General features: G+C 41.3%; 1 protein-coding gene across 1 annotated transcript in view; it reads left to right on the forward strand.

The window, feature by feature from the left end:
- The window catches only part of LOC106575230 (low-density lipoprotein receptor-related protein 1B), a 162,685-nt gene that overhangs the window by 125,317 nt on the left and 18,130 nt on the right, over window positions 1–19,238 (forward strand). The window contains exons 73-75 of the mRNA XM_082964378.1: window positions 658–795; window positions 1,225–1,344; window positions 1,628–1,869. Of these exons, the coding sequence (XP_082820504.1) occupies window positions 658–795; window positions 1,225–1,344; window positions 1,628–1,869 (500 nt within the window). The remainder of the gene's footprint in view (window positions 1–657; window positions 796–1,224; window positions 1,345–1,627; window positions 1,870–19,238) is intronic.

Genomic DNA, 19,238 nt, shown 5'->3' on the forward strand with positions numbered 1-19,238 from the left:
CTGTATATATCTGTCTCTCCCTCTCTGTCTATCTGTCTCTCTCTATCTGTCTCTCTCATTTCAGTTCAGGTTCAGTTAGTTTCAGTACTCCCAAGAAAGATTGTATAAGTAAGGAAGGAAGGAAGGCAGGATAAGTCCCACATAATCTTCCAAATAAATGCTGTCTCCTGGATCGAACATTCGGAACTAAAAACATAACTGAAATACATAAAATCATGCATTTTGGGCACTGTCAGCTCTAACAACATCTCTGCACTCAGGGCATGTTTATTCCCAGCACGTAGTGTACTCTATTTACAAAAGCTGAATGAGAGAGAAAAGTGGTGTACTGACTGTGCTAATGGATGTTTTTATTATTCAAATCACCATGTTACACTTTCAGTTTATAAATCAATGCACACTCTTAGAGAAAAATATATGAAAGGGTTCCTCGGCTGTCCCCATAGGAGAACCCTTTGAAGAACCCTTATTGGTTCCAGGTAGAACCCTTTTGGGTTCCATGTAGAAACCAAAAACGGTTTTACCTGGAACCAATAAGGGTTCTTCTATGGGGACAGCCGAAGAACCCTTTTGGAACCCTTTTTTCTAAGAGTGCACAAACAGCATCCGACTTACACCATATGTGATGTGTTATTGTGATGTCCATGTTTTATACAGTGGTTTCCAAGGAAGGGGTATGTGGAGAGAGAGTGGGTCTATGTGGAGATGAAGCATTCTGCAATAATACAGGAACAGATTCTCTCTGTCAGTGCAAGGCTGGCTTTCAGAGGAGCCAGACGACGAGGCAATGTGAAGGTACAGTACAGTGATGATGTCGCCTTTTATCTTCTCTGTCTCAGGGTTTTACTCTGCATTCATTTGCTGCTAAGAGTTTGAAATGTTAAGTTGCCATTCAAATAGAGAGCAGACAGCAAGAAGGCCCCACTTTACAGTACATGCACCATCGCGTCAAGTCTGTCGTTATCACGGCAGAAAAGCTCTGATAGCTCCTGACCACTGGACAATGGCAATGTGTAGCATATCTACTCTGCCTGTTCTTTCTTTTTGATAAATGTGTTGGGCTAGTTTTGAGATATGAACTGTCAAAGATAGAATTCGTACTACTCCTAAGAGGTTATCTCTGTATATTCAAGGACAGAGCTCAGACAGAATTGTGACGGAACCTCTTTTAATCATGCATGGCTTTATGGGAATTATAACCTTCATTCTTTATCTATTTCTCAGAGATCAATGAATGCCTTCAGTTTGGCATGTGCTCTCACTACTGCACCAATACCAAAGGATCCTTCAAATGCACATGTGACCGTAACTTTAAAGAAATCGATGGTGAATGTATAACCAAAGGTAAGAGCTTACCATTACTATTTGGAATACATATACAGAACATAATCAAACTCATGACAATTTGATATTCACACATCACATCAAAATTCGACTTAATTAGGCGTTGATCAATTATGCATCACAATTATTCTGATTGGTACTATCTGTTTTGATTATAATATGCTAATTGTGTAGAAGCTACATTGAATATGCTTATTGTATTGTAATCTGGAATGTACACTCTTTTCATTTATATTATTTCCTTTGTGTTTTTTTCTTCTGCCTTAATGAACTCAACGGGCAGGACCAGAGGATCAAGTGCTCTACGTTGCTAATGACACTGAAATCCGAAGTTTTGTCTATCCGTTTAAGCAGAGCCACGGACAGAAACTGCATGCTCGCATTGAGGACAATGCTAAAATCATTGGGATGGACGCTCTCTTTCACAGACACAAGTTTGTCTGGGCCACACAGTTTAACCCTGGTGGAATGTTTTACAAAGACATCGTAGACAGAAGTCTCACCAAGTCAAATAGCGGAATCATAGTAAGTAAAGGGTTTGACTGGGCTAGAGGTGGAGGGTTATTACTTATTATAAACTGGGTGGTTCAAGTCCTGAATGCTGATTGGCTGAAAGCCGAGGTATATTAGACCGTATACACTCTAAACATGCTCCCAACAATTCAAATAGCGGAATCATAAGGGTTTGAGTGGGCTAGAGGTGGTGGGTTATTACTTAATGTAATAATTGTTATTACTGTATCTGAATGTTGTGTATTTTATCTGTTAAATCACACTCTAAATATGCTCCCAACCATTTGGCTGTAACCGTTAAATTGTTGGGAGCATAATTTAGTGTGCGGCTTTGTTAATTATTTATACAGTTTACCCTCAGTCAGCACCTGTATAAACATTTTGGGGGTTTGAATTAACATATTAATCTGTTACATATTAACAGTGCTGGGATTAGTTACTTGACAAGGTAATATATTACTTTGTGTGGAAAGTAATGCATCATTTTACTCATTATAGTACTTTGTGATACTTTCATGAAAAGAAATCCCAAAATCTCGCAGTTTGTTTGACAGTCTGGGAGAGACTTAGGCGAGCCGTTCACGTTCTATCAAAGATAGGCTACTTACTAACTCAGGTTTGATCACTAATTTCTCATTTCATCTATGGCGATGCTTTAATATTTTGTTGTGAACAATAATTGTTTTGTTTTTCTTGCATGTCCTAGACAATTACAGTTTCAAGATACAATACATACTAATATGTCCAGGAGGAAAACAAACAAACAAGATGTAAAAAACCCAGAACAAAAACATACAAATGAAAAAGAACAAAACAGATTAAAGACAAATATGTTTCAGTGTTTCCAAATTCAATCAGTCTATTCAAATGTTATTCTCAAAGGCTACCAACCCAGAGCCACATAGGAATACAAATAGTTTAAAAAAGACAGAGAAGGACAATGCTATCTCCCATCCACAAGACCAAACATTGTTGTTCAATTAGCTCTTGCAAGTGGGACATAGCATGTGACCAATTGACCAGAGTTTTGGGCTTGGCCCCACACAGTCTGGCAGTGGCTCTTTCCAGCTGTGCAATGTCCAAATACATAAGCAACCAAAATCTGCAAAGTTCAAACCAATTCCTTACACCATGCCCAGACCGGACGTGCGCAAATTGATTTAGTCCGCCTCACACCAAACGCGATCATGACACACAGGTTGAAATATCAAAACAAACTCTGAACCAATTATATTAATTTGGGGACAGGTCGAAAAGCATTAAACATTTATGGCAATTTAGCTAGCTAGATTGCAGTTGCTAGCTAATTTGTCCTATTTAGCTAGCTTGCTGTTGCTAGCTAATTTGTCCTGGGATATAAATGTTGAGTTGTTATTTTACCTGAAATGCACAAAGTCCTCTACTCCAACAATTCATCCACAAATAAAACAGTCAACCGTTTCTAGTCATCGCTCCTCCTTCCAGGCTTTTTCTTCTTTGGACTTTATATGGCGATTGGCATCTAACTTTCATAGTATTACCATGATGACCGACCGACCTCAGTTCATATTTCAATCACCCACGTGGGTATAACCAATGAGGAGATGGCACGTGGGTATCTGCTTCTATAAACCAATGAGGAGACGGGAGAGGCAGGACTTGCACCGCGTTCAGCGTCACAAATAGAACTGACTTCTATTTTAGCACTTGGCAACGCAGACGTTTCTTGGCGCGCACAAGCAGTAGGGGCGCAATAATTGAATAACATGTATGTGTACATTTATTTTGCAACGGTGTGGTCAGCATGTTAGAATAGTTTTTTTTGCCTGCTGTTATTGCAGCTAAAACAATCCACCTCTCTTGATAAGATAGCGAAATGCTAGGGTTACAACCAAGCAAGAGGAGGGATGGGCCTTGCAGGTATGTTCCTGCCTTGAATAACATTTAAAATATTAACAACATGAACCCAAAGAGTCTTCACTGGTACACAGCTCCAAAAACGGATGCATATAATTGCCCACCTCAGATTGGGTACATTTATTACATCAATTAGTTCAATAAAGAGTGGTACCCTGGTTTTTAGTCCTGTAGGTTTTCAACACCGTATGGAGTCTGAGATAAAAAAAATTAAATAAAAAAATCGGAAGAACCAGGGAGAGAATATTACTTTTTCCGATCTGGAACGAAACCCTTGCAGGTTGAAGATATCCTTCAAAACATGATTACCTTGGAGGGAGAGAAGTTAAAGGGCATAGAGCCTGATAAAAGAAAATTGTTATTGCAAATAGGAGATAACTCATGAAAATTACAAGTTGTACCCAGATAATTATTATTTTGGTACCAAACAGTCAATGTATTTTTTGCAATAGATCCCATAAAAGATGAGGCAGTATTTTGCTTTATCTCAAAAGAAGGAAGGTCCTGAATTCTAATTGGGTGAGACTTGGCCGCCTCTATTTTCCGCCAAGGCACTTCAAGCCAAATACTCAGTGACAGCTGAAATGCCCAATAGTAGAGTTTTTAATGTTGGGTAGAGAGAGCCCTTCAACATTTTTGTTGCTTTGCAAGGTGGAGAGACTAATTCTAGGACGTTTCCTATTCCAAAAAGAAGTATGTGGACACCCCTTCAAATTAGTGGATTCGGCTATTTCCATTATTGACAGATGTATAAAATCGAGCCCACAGCCATGCAATCTCCGTACACAAACATTGGCAGTAGAATAGCCTTACAGAAGAGCTCAGTGACTTTAAACGTGGCACTTTCATAGGATGCCACCTTTCCAACAAGTCAGTTAGTCAAATTTATGCCCTGTTAGAGCTGTCCCAGTCAACTAACTGTAAGTGCTGTTATTGTGAAACGGAAATGTCTAAGAACAACAATGGCTCAGCCACAAACTGGTAGGCCACACAAGCTCACAGAACGGGACCGGTGAGTGCTGAAGTGCGTAGCGTGCAAAAATGGTCTGTCCTCGGTTGCAAAACTCACTACCGAGTTCCAACTGCCTCAGGAACCAACGTCAGCGCAATAACTGTTCGTCAGGAGCTTCATGAAATGGGTTTGCATGGCCGAGCAGCTGCACACAAGTGTAAGATCACCATGCACAATGCCAAGCCTCGGCTGGAGTGGAGTAAAGCTCGTCGCCATTGGACTCTGGAGCAGTGGAAATGCGTTCTCTGGAGTAATGTATCGCGCTTCACCATCTGGCAGTCCGACAGACGAATCTGGGTTTGGTGGATGCCAGGAGAATGCTACCTGCCAGAATGCACAGTGCCAACTGTAAAGTTTGGTGAAGGAGGAATAATGGTCTGGGGCTGTTTTTCAATGTTTGGGCTAGGCCCCTTAGTTCCAGTGAGGGGAAATCTTAACGCTACAGCCTACAATGACATTCTAGACGATTCTGTGCTTCCAACTTTGCGGCAACAGTTTGGGGAAGGCCCTTTCCTGTTTCAGCATGGCAATGCCCTTGTTGCTCAAAGCAAGGTCCTGTAAGGGGTGCGTAACCAGTGGCAGGGAAGTCAGACGCAGGAGAGCAGAACTAAGTAATAGCCGAAGCAGTTTAATAGCAAAACCAACAGCATAAAGAGTAACAAGACATGGGTACAAAATCCGTCGCGCACCAGTCAACATGTGCACAAGCACTTACAATAAACAATACCACACAAAGACATGGGGGGAACAGAGGGTTAAATACACAACACGTAATGAGGTAATGAAAACCAGGTGTGTGAGAAAACAAGACAAAACAAATGGAAAATTAAAAATGGATCGGCGAAGGCTAGAAGACCGGTGACGTCGACCACCGAACACCGCCCGAACAAGGAGAGGAACCGACTTCAGCAGAAGTCGTGACAGGTCCATAGAGAAATGGTTTGTCGAGATCAGTGTGGAAGAACTTGACTGGCCTGCACAAAGCTTTTTCCTCAACCCAATCGAACACTTTTGGGATGAATTGGAATGCCGACTGCGAGCCAGTGCCCGACCTCACTAATGATCTTGTGACTGAAGGGAAGCAAGTCCCCGCAGCAATGTTCCAACATCTAGTGGAAAGCCTTCCCAGAAGAGTGGAGGGGACCAACTCCAAATTAATGCCAATGATTTTGGATTTAGATGTTCGACGAGCAGGTGTCCACATACATTTGGTCAAGTAGTGCATACCTATGTCCTTAAAGAGTGAAGTTGGGTGAGGAAGTTAATTAATACTGGGGAGTACATTCATTTGAATAACCAAAACTCTTTCTTAAAGAGTAACACGAAGTGGAGACCGTCTACTGTACTTAGATCTTTATTTTCTCCAATGTTGCACTGAAATTCTCATTAACCATGACTTTGAAATTGGATCGAATTGAAATGCCCAGTTATGTAAATACCTTATTTTCTAAAGTGATAGGTAAAGAGGGTAATGTGACTTGTTTTGCTGTGGGGTTTAGAGGCATTTAGATCATTTTACAGCCAGAGAAGGAGCCTAATTCTTTTATAGAGGTCAAGTACGTGTGATATACTGTGCATTCGGAAAGAATTCAGACCCCTTGACTTTTTCCACATTGTTACGTATCAGCATTATTCTAAAATTGATTAAATAGTTTTTATTCCTCATCAATCTACACACAATACCCCATAATGACAAAGCAAAAACAGGTTTTTAGAAAGCTTTGCAAATGTATAAAAAAATGGAAAACTGAAATATCACATGAGTATTCAGGCCCTTTACTCAGTACTTTGTTGAAGCATCTTTGGCAGCAATTACAGTCTTGAGTCTTCTTGGGTATGACGCTGCAAGCTTGGCACATCAGTATTTGGGACGTTTCTCCCATTCTTCTCTGCAGATCCTCTCAAGCTCTGTTAGCTATTTTCATCTCTCTCCAGAGATGTTCGATCGGATTCAAGTCTGGGCTCTGGCAGGGCCACTCAAGGACATTCAGAGACTTGTCCCGAAGCCACTCCTGCGTTTTCTTGGCTGTGTGCTTAGGGTTGTTGTCCTGTTGAAAGGTGAACCTTTGCCCCAGTCTGAGGTCCTGAGTGCTCTGGAGCAGGTTTTCACCAAGGATCTCTCTGTACTTTGCCCCGTTCGTTTTTGCCTCGATCCTGACTAGTCTCTCAGTCCTTGACGCTGAAAAACATTCCCACAGCATCATGCTGCCATCACCATGCTTCACCGTAGGGATGGTGCCAGGTTTCCTTCAGACGTGACACTTGGCATTCAGGCCAAAGAGTTCAATCTTGGTTTCATCAGACCAGAGAATCTTGTTTCTCATGGTCTGGGAGTCTTAAGGTGCCTTTTGGCAAACTCCAAGCGGTCTGTCATGTCCCTTTTACTGAGGATTGGCTTCCATCTGGCCACTTTATCATAAAGGCCTGATTGGTGGAGTGCTGCAGAGATGGTTGTCCTTCTCCCATCTCAGCAGAGGAACTCTTGAGCTTTATCAGAGTGACCATCGGGTTCTTGGTCCCCTCCCTGACCAAGGCCCTTCTCCCCAAATTACTCAGTTTGGCCAGACGGCCAGCTCTAAGAATAATCTTGGTGGTTCCAAACTTCTTCCATTTGAGAATGATGGAGGCCACTGTGTTCATGGGGACCTTCAATGCTGCAGACATTTTTTTAGTACCCTTCCCCAGATATGTGCCTCGAAACAATCCTGTCTTGGAGCTCTACAGACAATTCCTTCGACCTCATGGCTTGGTTTTTGCTCTGACATGCACTGTCAACTGTGGGACCTTAAACAGTGGCTTGCGAAAGTATTCACCCCCTTGGTATTTTTCCTATTTTGTTGCCTTACAACCTGGAATTAAAATAGATTTTTGGGAGGTTTGTATCATTTGATTTATACAACATGCCTCCCACTTTGAAGATGCAAAATAATTTTTTATTGTGAAACAAACAAGAAATCAAATAAAAACAGAAAACTTGAGTGTGCACCCCCCCCCCCCCCCCAAAGTCAATACTTTGTAGAGACACCTTTTGCAGCAATTACAGCTGCAAGTCTCTTGGGGTAAGTCTCTATAAGCTTGGCACATCTAACCACTGGGATTTTTGCCCATTCTTCGAGGCAAAACTGCTCCAGCTCGTTCAAGTTGGATGAGTTCCACTGGTGTACAGCAATCTTTAAGTCATACCACAGATTCTTAATTGGATTGAGGTCTGGGCTTTGACTAGGCCATTCCAAGACATTGAAATGTTTCTCCTTAAACCACTCAAGTGTTGCTTTAGCAGTATGCTTAGGGTCATTGTCCTGCTGGAAGGTGAACCTCCATCCCAGTCTCAAATCTCTGGAAGACTAAAACAGGTTTCCCTCAAGAATGTCCCTGTATTTAGCGACATCTATCATTCCTTCAATTCTGACCCGTTTCCCATTCCCTGCCGATGAAAAACATCCCCACAGCATGATGCTGCCACCATCATGCTTCACTGTGGGGGATATTGTTCTTGTGGTGATGGGAGGTGTTGGGTTGGCATACTTCTAAAGTTGTGACAAAATGGCTTAAGGACAACAAAGCCAAGGTATTGGAGTGGCCATCACAAAGCCCTGACCTCAATCCTATAGAAAATTTGTGGGCAGAACTGAAAAAGTGTGTGCGAGCAAGGAGGCCTACAAACCTGACTCAGTTACACCAGCTCTGTCAGGAGGAATGGGACAAAATTCACCCAACTTATTGTGGGAAGCTTGTGGAAGGCTGCCCGAAATGTTTGACCCAAGTTAAACAATTTAAAGGCAATGCTACCAAGTACTAATTGAGTGTATGTAAACTTCTGACCCATTGGGAATGTGATTAAAGAAATAAAAGCTGAAATAAATCATTCTCTCTCTATTATTCTGACATTTCACATTCTTAAAATAAAGTGGTGATCCTAACTGACCTAAGACAGGACATGTTTACTAGGATTAAATGTCAGGAATTATGAAAAACGGAGTTTAAATGTATTTGGCTAAGGTTTATGTAAACTTCCAACTTCAACTGTATATACTCAGATCATGTGACAGATCATGTGACGCTTAGATAGACAGGTGTGTGCCTTTCCAAATCATGTACAATCAATAGAATTGACCACAGGTGGACACCAATCAAGTTGTAGAAACATCTCAAGGATGATCAATGCAAACAGGATGCACCTGAGCTCAATTTCGAGTCACATAGCGAACGGTCTGAATACTTATATAAATAAGGTATTTCTGTTTTTTATTTTTCATAAATTTGCACACATTTCTAAAAAACAGTTTGCTTTTTCATGATGGGGAATGATGTTAAAAAAAAACATTTAATCAATTTTAGAAAAGGGCTGTAATGTAGCAAAATGTGGAAAATGCACTGTAGAATTAGAGACATCGGACAAATAGAGTAAGGTTTCATCAGCATGCAGGGAGATATGGTGGACAGTCTCTTTGATCGTAATAGGCTAAATGTTAATCTTTTGCATAATGGGCTAGCAGTTCTAATTAAATTGGAAATAGGCCGGGACTCAGAGAACAACCCTGCCATGTGCATCTTTGTAGGACAATCTCTGGGGCAGTGGAATGGCCAGTCTGGACACGGGCAGTGGGGACTGTATATAAGGTGCTGGCAATATTATACTGAACAAAAATGCAAACGCAACAATTTCAATGATTTTACTGAGTTACAGTTCATATAAGAAATCAATCAAGTGAAATAAATCCATTAGGCCCTAATCTATGGACTTCACATGACTGGGCAGGGGCACAGCCATGGGTGGGGCTGGGAGGGCATAGGCCCACCCACTCGGGAGCCAGGCCCAGCCAATCAGAATGAATTTTATTACAGACAGAATTACTGTCCGGGTGATCTGTGGCATTGTTTTCTGTGACAAAACTGCACATTTTAGAATGGCCTTTTATTGTGCCCATCACAAGGTGCACCCGTATAATGATCATGCTGTTTTAATCAGCTTCTTGATATGCCACACCTGTCAGGTGAATTGATTTTCTTGGCAAAGGAGAAATGCTCACTAACAGGGATGTAAACAGATTTGTGCACAACATTTGAGAGAAATAAGCTTTTCGTGCATCTGGAAAATTTCTGGGATCTTTTATTTCAGCTCATGAAATATGGTATTAATACTTAACATGTTCTGTTTATATTTTTGTTCAATATAATTAATGATGACCCGAAGCCAACATGTTCCAAAACAGCCTATTCCACACGGTCAAACACCTAATCTGCATCTAATGAGAGGACAGCGTAAGCTTGTGATTGAGAAGCGGCGGAGTCTGTAGTATGGAATAGGCAGTATATATTGTCTGAGGCCAACCGACCCTTTATGAATCCTGATTGGTCATAATTAACCAATGAAATATGCAGGTCTCTAGTCTTTTTGACAAGACCTTCACAAGGAGTTTAAAATCGCATTTCAATATTGATAAGGGCCTGTAGCTTGAACATTCAAGTGTGTCCTTGACACCTTTCAATAGCAAGGAAATAATAGATGTTTTTTTGGTCCCTATGGACTGTCCCAATCTCCAGAGAGTGGTTAATTGAGTCTGGAAATACAGATCCGACTAAATCCCACACAGCCAACAATAATTCAGGAGGGATACCATCCAACCCTGAAGACTTGGATTTTGACATTGAATCCCCCCCCCCCCCCCCCACAGGACGGTTGAGCTAACGTGCGTGCTTGTGATTAGAATGACGTTGTAAGCAACAAGAACATTTCAAAGGATAGACATGTCTTACATGGGCAGAAAGCTTAAATTAAAGTTAATATAACCGCACTGTCCAATTTACAGTAGCTATTGCAGTGAAGAAATACCATGCTATTGTTTGAGGAGAGTGCACAACAACAAAAAACTTGTATCACGCAACTGGTTTGATACATTCACATCTGAAGGTAAATAATGTACTTACATTCAGTAATCTTGCTCTGATTTGTCATCTTGAGGATCCCAGAGATAACATGTAGCATAGTTTTGTTTGATAAATAAATTGTTATATTCAAATGTAGGAACTGGTTTACACAGTTTAAACCCCTGCTGGGTCTGCCCCCCCCCCCCATCTAAATGTGTGGTGTTTGTCATTTCTGTAGGAAACTAATTATCCATAATTTATGACATTCCTGGGAGTGTGTAAACTTAAATTTGTATTACCATATCATTCATTGTATGTTCTCTATAGTAATGTACTTGAAAATGTATCAATTGACCAATTCGGCACATTTGGGCAGACTTGATACAACATTTTGAACAGTAATGCAATGGTTCATTGGATCAGTCTAAAACTTTGCACATACACTGCTGCTATCTAGTGGCCAAAATCCAAATTATGCCTAGACTCATAAGTGAGATAATGGCCTTTCTCTTGCATTTCAAAAATGATGGAACAAAACATTTTTTGAAAACGCATGTTTCTTTCTTTGTATTATCTTTTACCAGATCTAATGTGTTATATTCTCCTACATTAATTTCACATTTCCAAACTTCAAAGTGTTTCCTTTCAAATGGTTTCAAGAATATGCATATCCTTGCTTCAGGTCCTGAGCTACAGGCAGTTAGATTTGGGTATGTCATTTTAGGCGAAAATTTAAAAAAGGATCTGATCCTTAAGAGGTTTTTAAGAGAAAGGGAAGGAAGTTCCTAGGGATTAAAAAGGACAACATCTTCCTACAGTCTTTAGGAAACTCAGAAGTATACAGATTGGAATAGAAAGTAGTGAAAGTATTAATTTGGGAGGGAAGGGTACAAAGTTCACCGTTATTGTTCCTAATGACATCAATAGATGACAAATGTTCAGTTTGCGTCAGTTTCATTGCCAAGTGCCTACTCGGTCTATCCGCATTCTCATAGTCATTCTGTCTCGCTTTCAAATGAATAAATTCAGCCCCAGAACTAGTCACCGTCTTATTCTCAGTTTTAAATGTTACTTCCCATAACGTATGGGGGCCTACCCCTGGTTGTGCATTAACCTGTAAGAAATCATTAATGCCAGTCAAAATTTTGTTTAAGAATTCCCTACCGCCATTTCATAAAACCTGTGAATCCTGGAGAAATCTCAAAGTCAATCAATAATGGAGAATGGTCAGATAACAGCATAGTTCAAATCTCTGCATGGGATGTACATTTCAGAAAAACAGCGGAGGTGAAGACAATCAATTTGTGAGAAAAACTGATGATGTGGAGAAATTAAGATCCTCTCTAGTACTAGGATTTGTTAGGCACCAGGCATCCACAATGTTCAAGTCATCTAAAAAGGTCTTAATGTAATTTGAAGGTGTCCAGAGTGCCAAGATATTATCACTGGTGGTATTAATAGTAGGATCTAGAGTCAAGTTAAAATCTCCCCCAAGGATGGTCACTGAGTCTGGGAAGTCTACCAATTCAAAAAAGGATTTATCATTTGGCATATAAATGGAGGACAAACATAATGTAGTGCCATTAATAGTAACAAAGGTATAACAATTGTCTATCAGTGTCTCCCCCAGAGACCCCCACCTTCATATTAAGATTAATATTCCTCTTAAGTACAATCATAGCACCCTTGGTTTTGTTTGGGGCACAGGACTAGGCTAGTATCTTATAAAATGTGTTCTGAAATCTATTGATATCAGTGGCTTTCAAATAGCTCTGCTGTAGGAAGGTGAAATCAATATTTTTACATTGTAAGTACTCTAAACAAGTTAAGACTAGTCAAATCATGTCAAATTGTATTTGTCACATGCGCCGATTACAACAAGTGTAGACCTTACAGTGAACTCCTTACTTTCAAGCCCTTAACCAACAATGCAGTTTTAAGAAAAATAAGTGTTATGTAATAAATAGATAAGTAAACAATATAAATAAAAATAAGAAATAGTTAAAGAGCAGCAGTAAAATAACAGTAGCGAGGCTATATACAGGGGGTACCGGTACAGAGTCAATGTGCGGGGGAACAGGTTAGTCTATCCATGAGTTAGCTTGAGATGTAAATATATCCAAGAGCCTGAGATTTGAAAACACTTTGCACAGAGCTGAGATAGAAATACTGTTTAGACAGACACATAAAAGAAAAACATGACATAAAACCCCAAATTGATCGTGCAGTCTACAATTGTGAATGCATACAAATTCTATAGTATTAAAATGTAATTAAATTAACCAACAGAAAAAACTTGATAGAAAAGGCCAGTATGCCAGGGGACACAAGGGTTTACCCCCAAGAGAGCGACGGCCAGTAGACCTGAGTTGGCAGTCCCTTGGATGCTGACACAATATGTGGAAGCCATGCAACCCTTCCCTGTGCTAGTCTACAAGTGCTGCCCTATCAGATGGGCTGCTTAATTAGGCATATATACTTTAAGCCAAACATCTGTAAAGATTTCCTATCTTCTCATTAAAAATCTCTCTCTCGAGCCACCAGTTCTGGTTATAGACTGCACAAAGGCTACACGGACCCATAGAGATGTATAGAGAGCACACTTACCACTAGACAGGAAAGCCCTTTATGGGCTTTGCTATCACAGAAGTGATCAATGGCAAAGATCAGAGGTGTGCCCTCTATACATTTTTATGGAGGCACTGACATTTCTCCAAACAGCCTTTCTCCGCTCGCTCGAAAACTAAATGAGGAAGTCAAGATCGGATCAGAAACAGAGATTCTGAAAGTAACACGTGTTAGTTGACAAGTAACTAATAATATTACCCAATAAAAAATGGAAAAAGTAATGTTACTTTACTTCATTACTCATAAAAGTAATCTGTGATAATGGCGCCGGTGATGGCTGCCGTTTTACGGGCTCCTAACCAACTGTGCTATTTTGTTAGTTTTTTCGCATTGTTTGTAACTCATTTTGGCTGGCTTATCCGTACATTGGCAGGACAGAGCAGCTACGTCTGGTAAGACAAGGGGCGGGGGTGTGTGTCAATTTGTCAATAACTGCTGGTGCGCGATGTCAAATATTAAGAAGTCTCGAGTTATTGCTTGCCTGAGGTAGAATACCTCATGTTAAGCTGTATACCACACTATCTACCAATAAAGTTAGCATCTACTGTATATTATTCGTATCCATCTATTTACCACCACAAACCGATGATGGCACTAAGACCGCACTCAACGAGATGTATAAGGCCATAAGCAAACAAGAAAATGCTCCTCCAGAAGCGGCAATCCTAGTGGCCGGGGACTTTCATGCAGGCAAACTTATATCCTTTATACCTCATTTCTACCAGCATGTCACATGTGCAACCAGAGGAAAAACAACTCTAGACCACCTTTACTCCACACACAGAGACGCATACAAAGCTCTCCCTCGCACTCCATTTGGCAAATCTGACCATAATTATATCCTCTTGATTCCTGCTTACAAGCAAAAACTAAAGCAGGAAGTACCAGTGACTCGCTCTATAAGGAAGTGGTCAGATGACGCGGATACTACGCTACAGGATTGTTTTGCTAGCATAGACTGCGATATGTTCCGGGATTCATCCAATGGCATTAAGGAGTATACCACCTCAGTCGCTGGCTTCATCAATAAGTGCATCAACTACATCATCCCCACAGTGAACATACATATCCAAACCAGAAGCCATGGCTTACAGGCAACATCCGCACAAAGCTAAAGCTGCCGCTTTCAAGGTGCGGGACACTAATCCAGACACTTTTTAGAAATTCCACTATGCCCTCAGATGAACCATAAAACAGGAAAAGCGTCAATACAGGACTAAGATTGAATCCTACGACACCGGAACTGACGCTCGTGGGATGTGGCAGGGCTTGAAATCTATTATGGACTACAAAGGGAAACCCAGCCGCGAGCTGCCCAGTGACGGGAGCCTACCAGACGAGCTAAATGCCTTTTATGCTCGCTTCGAGGCAGGCAACAATGAAGCATGCATGAGTCCACCAGCTGTTCCGGATGACTGCGTGATCATGCATTCCGTTGCCGATGTGAGCAAGACCTTTAAGCAGGTCAACATTCACAAAGCCGCAGGGCCAGACGGATTACCAGGACGTGTACTCAAAGCATGAGCGGACCAACCGGCAAGTGTCTTCACAGACATTTTCAACCTCTCCCTGACCGAGTCTGTGATGCCTAGATGTTTCAAACAGACCACCATAGTCCCTATGCCCAATAAAGCGAAGGTAACCTGCCTAAATTATTACCGCCCCGTAGCACTTCAATTGGTAGCCTTGAAGTGCTTTGAAAGGCTGGTCATGGCTCACATCAACACCATCATGCCGGAAACCCTAAACCCACTCCTCCAATTCACATACCACCCCAACAGATCCCCAGATGACGCAATCTCAATCGCACTCCGCACTGCCCTTTCCCATCTGGACAAAAGGAACACCTATGTGAGAATGCTGTTCATTGACTACAGCTCAGTGTTCAACACCATAGTGCCCACAAATCTCATCACTAAGCTAAGGACCCTCGGGACTAAATACCTCCCTCTGCAACTGGATCCTGGACTTCCTGACTGGCCGCCCCCAGGTGGTGAGTGTGGGCAACAACACATCTGCGACACTGATCCTCAACACTGGGGCCCCTCAGGGGTGCGTGCTTAACTTCTATGGGCTAGGTGGGCAAGCGTCCCACCCCTGGTACACCCTATCAACAGCAGGTGAAATATCAAGGGCGCCAAATTTGAAAACAATTAAATGTCATAATTCAAATTTCTCAAACATACAACTATCTTACACCCTTTGAAAGATAAACATCTCCTTAACCTCTATGGGCTAGGTGGGACGCTTGCGTCCCACCTACTCAACAGCCAGTGTAATCCCGTGGCGCGTTATTCAAATACCTTAGAAATGCAAAACCTTCAATTTTTCAAACATATGACTATTTTACACCATTTTAAAGATAAGACTCTCGTTAATCTAACCACACTGTCCGATTTCAAAAAGGCTTTACAACGAAAGCAAAACATTAGATTATGTCAGCAGAGTACCCAGCCAGAAATAATCAGACACCCATTTTTCAAGCTAGCATATAATGTCACATAAACCCAAACGACAGCTAAATGTAGCACTAACCTTTGATGATCTTCATCAGATGACAACCCTAGGACATTATGTTATACAATACATGCATGTTTTGTTCAATCAAGTTCATATTTATATCAAAAACCAGCTTTTTACATTAGCATGTGACTAGCATGTGACTAGCATTCCCACCGAACACTGCCAGTGAATTTACTAAATTACTCACGATAAACGTTCACAAAAAGCATAACAATTATTTTAAGAATTATAGATACAGAACTCCTCTATGCACTCGATATGTCCGATTTTAAAATAGCTTTTTCGGTGAAAGCACATTTTGCAATATTCTCAGTAGATAGCACGGCATCACAGGGCTAGCTATTTAGACAGCCAGCAAGTTTAGCACTCATCAAAGTCAGATTTACTATAAGAAAAATGTTATTACCTTTGCTGTCTTCGTCAGAATGCACTCCCAGGACTTCTACTTCAATAACAAATGTTGGTTTGGTCCAAAATAATCCATCGTTATATCCAAACAGCGGCGTTTTGTTCGTGCGTTCAAGACACTATCCGAAAGGGTAAATAAGGGTGACGAGCATGGCGCAATTCGTGACAAAAAAATTCTAAATATTCCATTACCGTACTTCGAAGCATGTCAACCGCTGTTTAAAATCAATTTTTATGCCATTTTTCTCATAAAAAAGCGATAATATTCCGACCGGGAATCTGCGTTTAGGTAAACAGACAAAAGAAAAGAAAGCATTCGGTCGACTCGGGCACGCGCCTAAGCCCATAGTACTCTGAGCGGCCACTTGCCAAAAGCGATAAAGTGTTTCAGCCAGAGCTTGCCTCGATATCGTTCAGCTTTTTCCCGGGCTCTGAGAGCCTAAGGGAGCCGTAGGAAGTGTCACGTTATTGCAAAGATCCTCAGTCTTCAATAAAAAGTGCCAAGATGAAACACAACTTCTCAGACAGGCCACTTCCTGCATGGAATCTTCTCAGGTTTTGGCCTGCCATATGAGTTCTGTTATACTCACAGACACCATTCAAACAGTTTTAGAAACTTTAGGGTGTGTTCTATCCAAAGCCAATAATTATATGCATATTCTAGTTACTGGGCAGGAGTAGTAACCAGATTAAATCGGGTACGTTTTTTATCCGGCTGTGTCAATACAGCCCCCTAGCCCTAACAGGTTAATCTAACCACGTTGTCCGATTTCAAAAAGGCTTTATGGCGAAAGCATAAAGTTAGATTATGTTAGGACAGTACATTGAAAATAGCTGTGTGTAATGTTTTGTCAATGCAAAGACAAGCATCACCAAAAGCAGAAAACCAGCTAATATTATGCACTAACCTTTGACAATCTTCATCAGATGACACTCCTAGGAGATTATGTTAGACAATACATGCATTTTTTGTTCTATCAAGTTCATATTTATATCCAAAAACAGCGTTTTACTATGGCGTTGATGTTGAGGAAATATTTTCCCTCCAATACCGCCAGTCAATCAGCACAACAAATTAAATAATTACTATTCGAAAACATTGGTAAAATATTATATTGTCATTCAAAGAATTATAGATTAACATCTCGTGAACGCAACCGCATTGCCAGATTTAAAAATAACTTTACTGGGAAATCACACTTTGCAATAATCTGAGTACTGCGCCCAGAAAAATAGGCTTTGCGATACAGACTAGGCGCCATGTTGGAGAGATCTAAAATCAAAAATACTATGGAAATATTCCCTTACCTTTGATTATCTTCATCAGAAGGCACTTCCAGGAATCCCAGGTCCATAACAAATGTAGTTTTGTTAGAAAAAGCTCATAATTTATGTCCAAAAAGCTCCGTGTTGTTAGCGCGTCCTGTAGGCTACTCAAAAACATGAACGACGCCCGCCGGACTTGTCTTCACCAAAGAGGGGAAAAAAATGATTTACGTTCATTCAAACATGTCAAACGTTGTATAGCATAAATCATTAGGGCCTTTTTCAATCAGAACTTCAATAATATTCAAGGCGGACGATTGCATTCTCTTTTAAAACGTATTGGAACGAGAGTACCCAAACATGCACTCGCGCGCCAGAGTAGTATCGGCCATCCGCTTATGACCAACGTTCCAAGTCTCTTGTTCGATCAGTTTTCACAGGAGAAGACTCAAACCACTTTGTAAAGACTGGTGACATCTAGTGGGTGGCGTAGGAAGTGCTCAATGATTAATAAGTCCCGGTGTGTTTCAATGGCATAGGCTTAAAAGTAATTCAACACATCAGGTATCCACTTCCTGTCAGAATTTGTCTCAGGGTTTTGACTGCCATATGAGTTCTGTTATACTTACAGACACCATTCAAACAGTTTTAGAAAATTCAGAGTGTTTTCCTGTACTCCTTTTTCACCCACGACTGCGCGGCCAAGCATGACGCCAACACCGTCATTAAGTTTGCTGACGACACAACAGTGGTAGGCCTGATCACCGACAACGATGAGACAGCCTATAGGGAGGAGGTCAGAGAATGTGAGCAAGACAAAGGGGCTGATCGTGGACTACAGGAAAAGAAGGGGCGGACAGGCCCCCATTAACATCGACGGGGCTGAAGTGGAGTGGGTCGGGAGTTTCAAGTTCCTTGGTGTCCGCATCACAACGAACTATCAAACACACCAAGACAGTTGTGAAGAGGGCACGACAACACCTTTTCCCCCTCAGGAGACTGAAAAGATTTGGCAAGGGTCCCCAGATCCTCAAAAGGTTCTACAGCTGCACCATTGAGCGCATCCTGACCGGTTCCATCCCCGCCTCGAATGGCAACTGCTTGGCATCTGACCGTAAGGCGCTACAGAGGGTAGTGTGTACGGCCCAGTACATCACTGGGGCCAAGCTACCTGCCATCCAGGACCTAATTCTAGGCAGTGTCAGAGGAAAGCCCAAAACATTTTAAAAGATTCCAGTCACCCAAGTCATACAGTGAGGGAAAAAAGTATTTGATCCCCTGCTGATTTTGTACGTTTGCCCACTGACAAAGAAATGATCAGTCTATAATTTTAATGGTAGGTTTATTTGAACAGTGAGAGACAGAATAACAACAACAAAAAATCCAGAAAACGCATGTCAAAAATGTTATAAATTGATTTGCATATTAATGAGAGAAATAAGTATTTGACCCCCTCTCAATCAGAAAGATTTCTGGCTCCCAGGTGTCTTTTATACAGGTAACGAGCTGAGATTAGGAGCACACTCTTAAAGGGAGTGCTCCTAATCTCAGTTTGTTACCTGTATAAAAGACACCTGTCCACAGAAGCAATCAATCAATCAGATTCCAAACTCTCCACCATGGCCAAGACCAAAGAGCTCTCCAAGGATGTCAGGGACAAGATTGTAGACATACACAAGTTTGCCAATGAACATCTGAATGATTCAGAGGACAACTGGGTGAAAGTGTTGTGGTCAGATGAGACCAAAATGGAGCTCTTTGGCATCAACTCAACTCGCCG

Source organism: Salmo salar, chromosome 17 (assembly GCF_965601325.2).
Source record: "Salmo salar chromosome 17, fSalSal1, whole genome shotgun sequence".
Taxonomy (NCBI): Eukaryota; Metazoa; Chordata; class Actinopteri; order Salmoniformes; family Salmonidae; genus Salmo; species Salmo salar.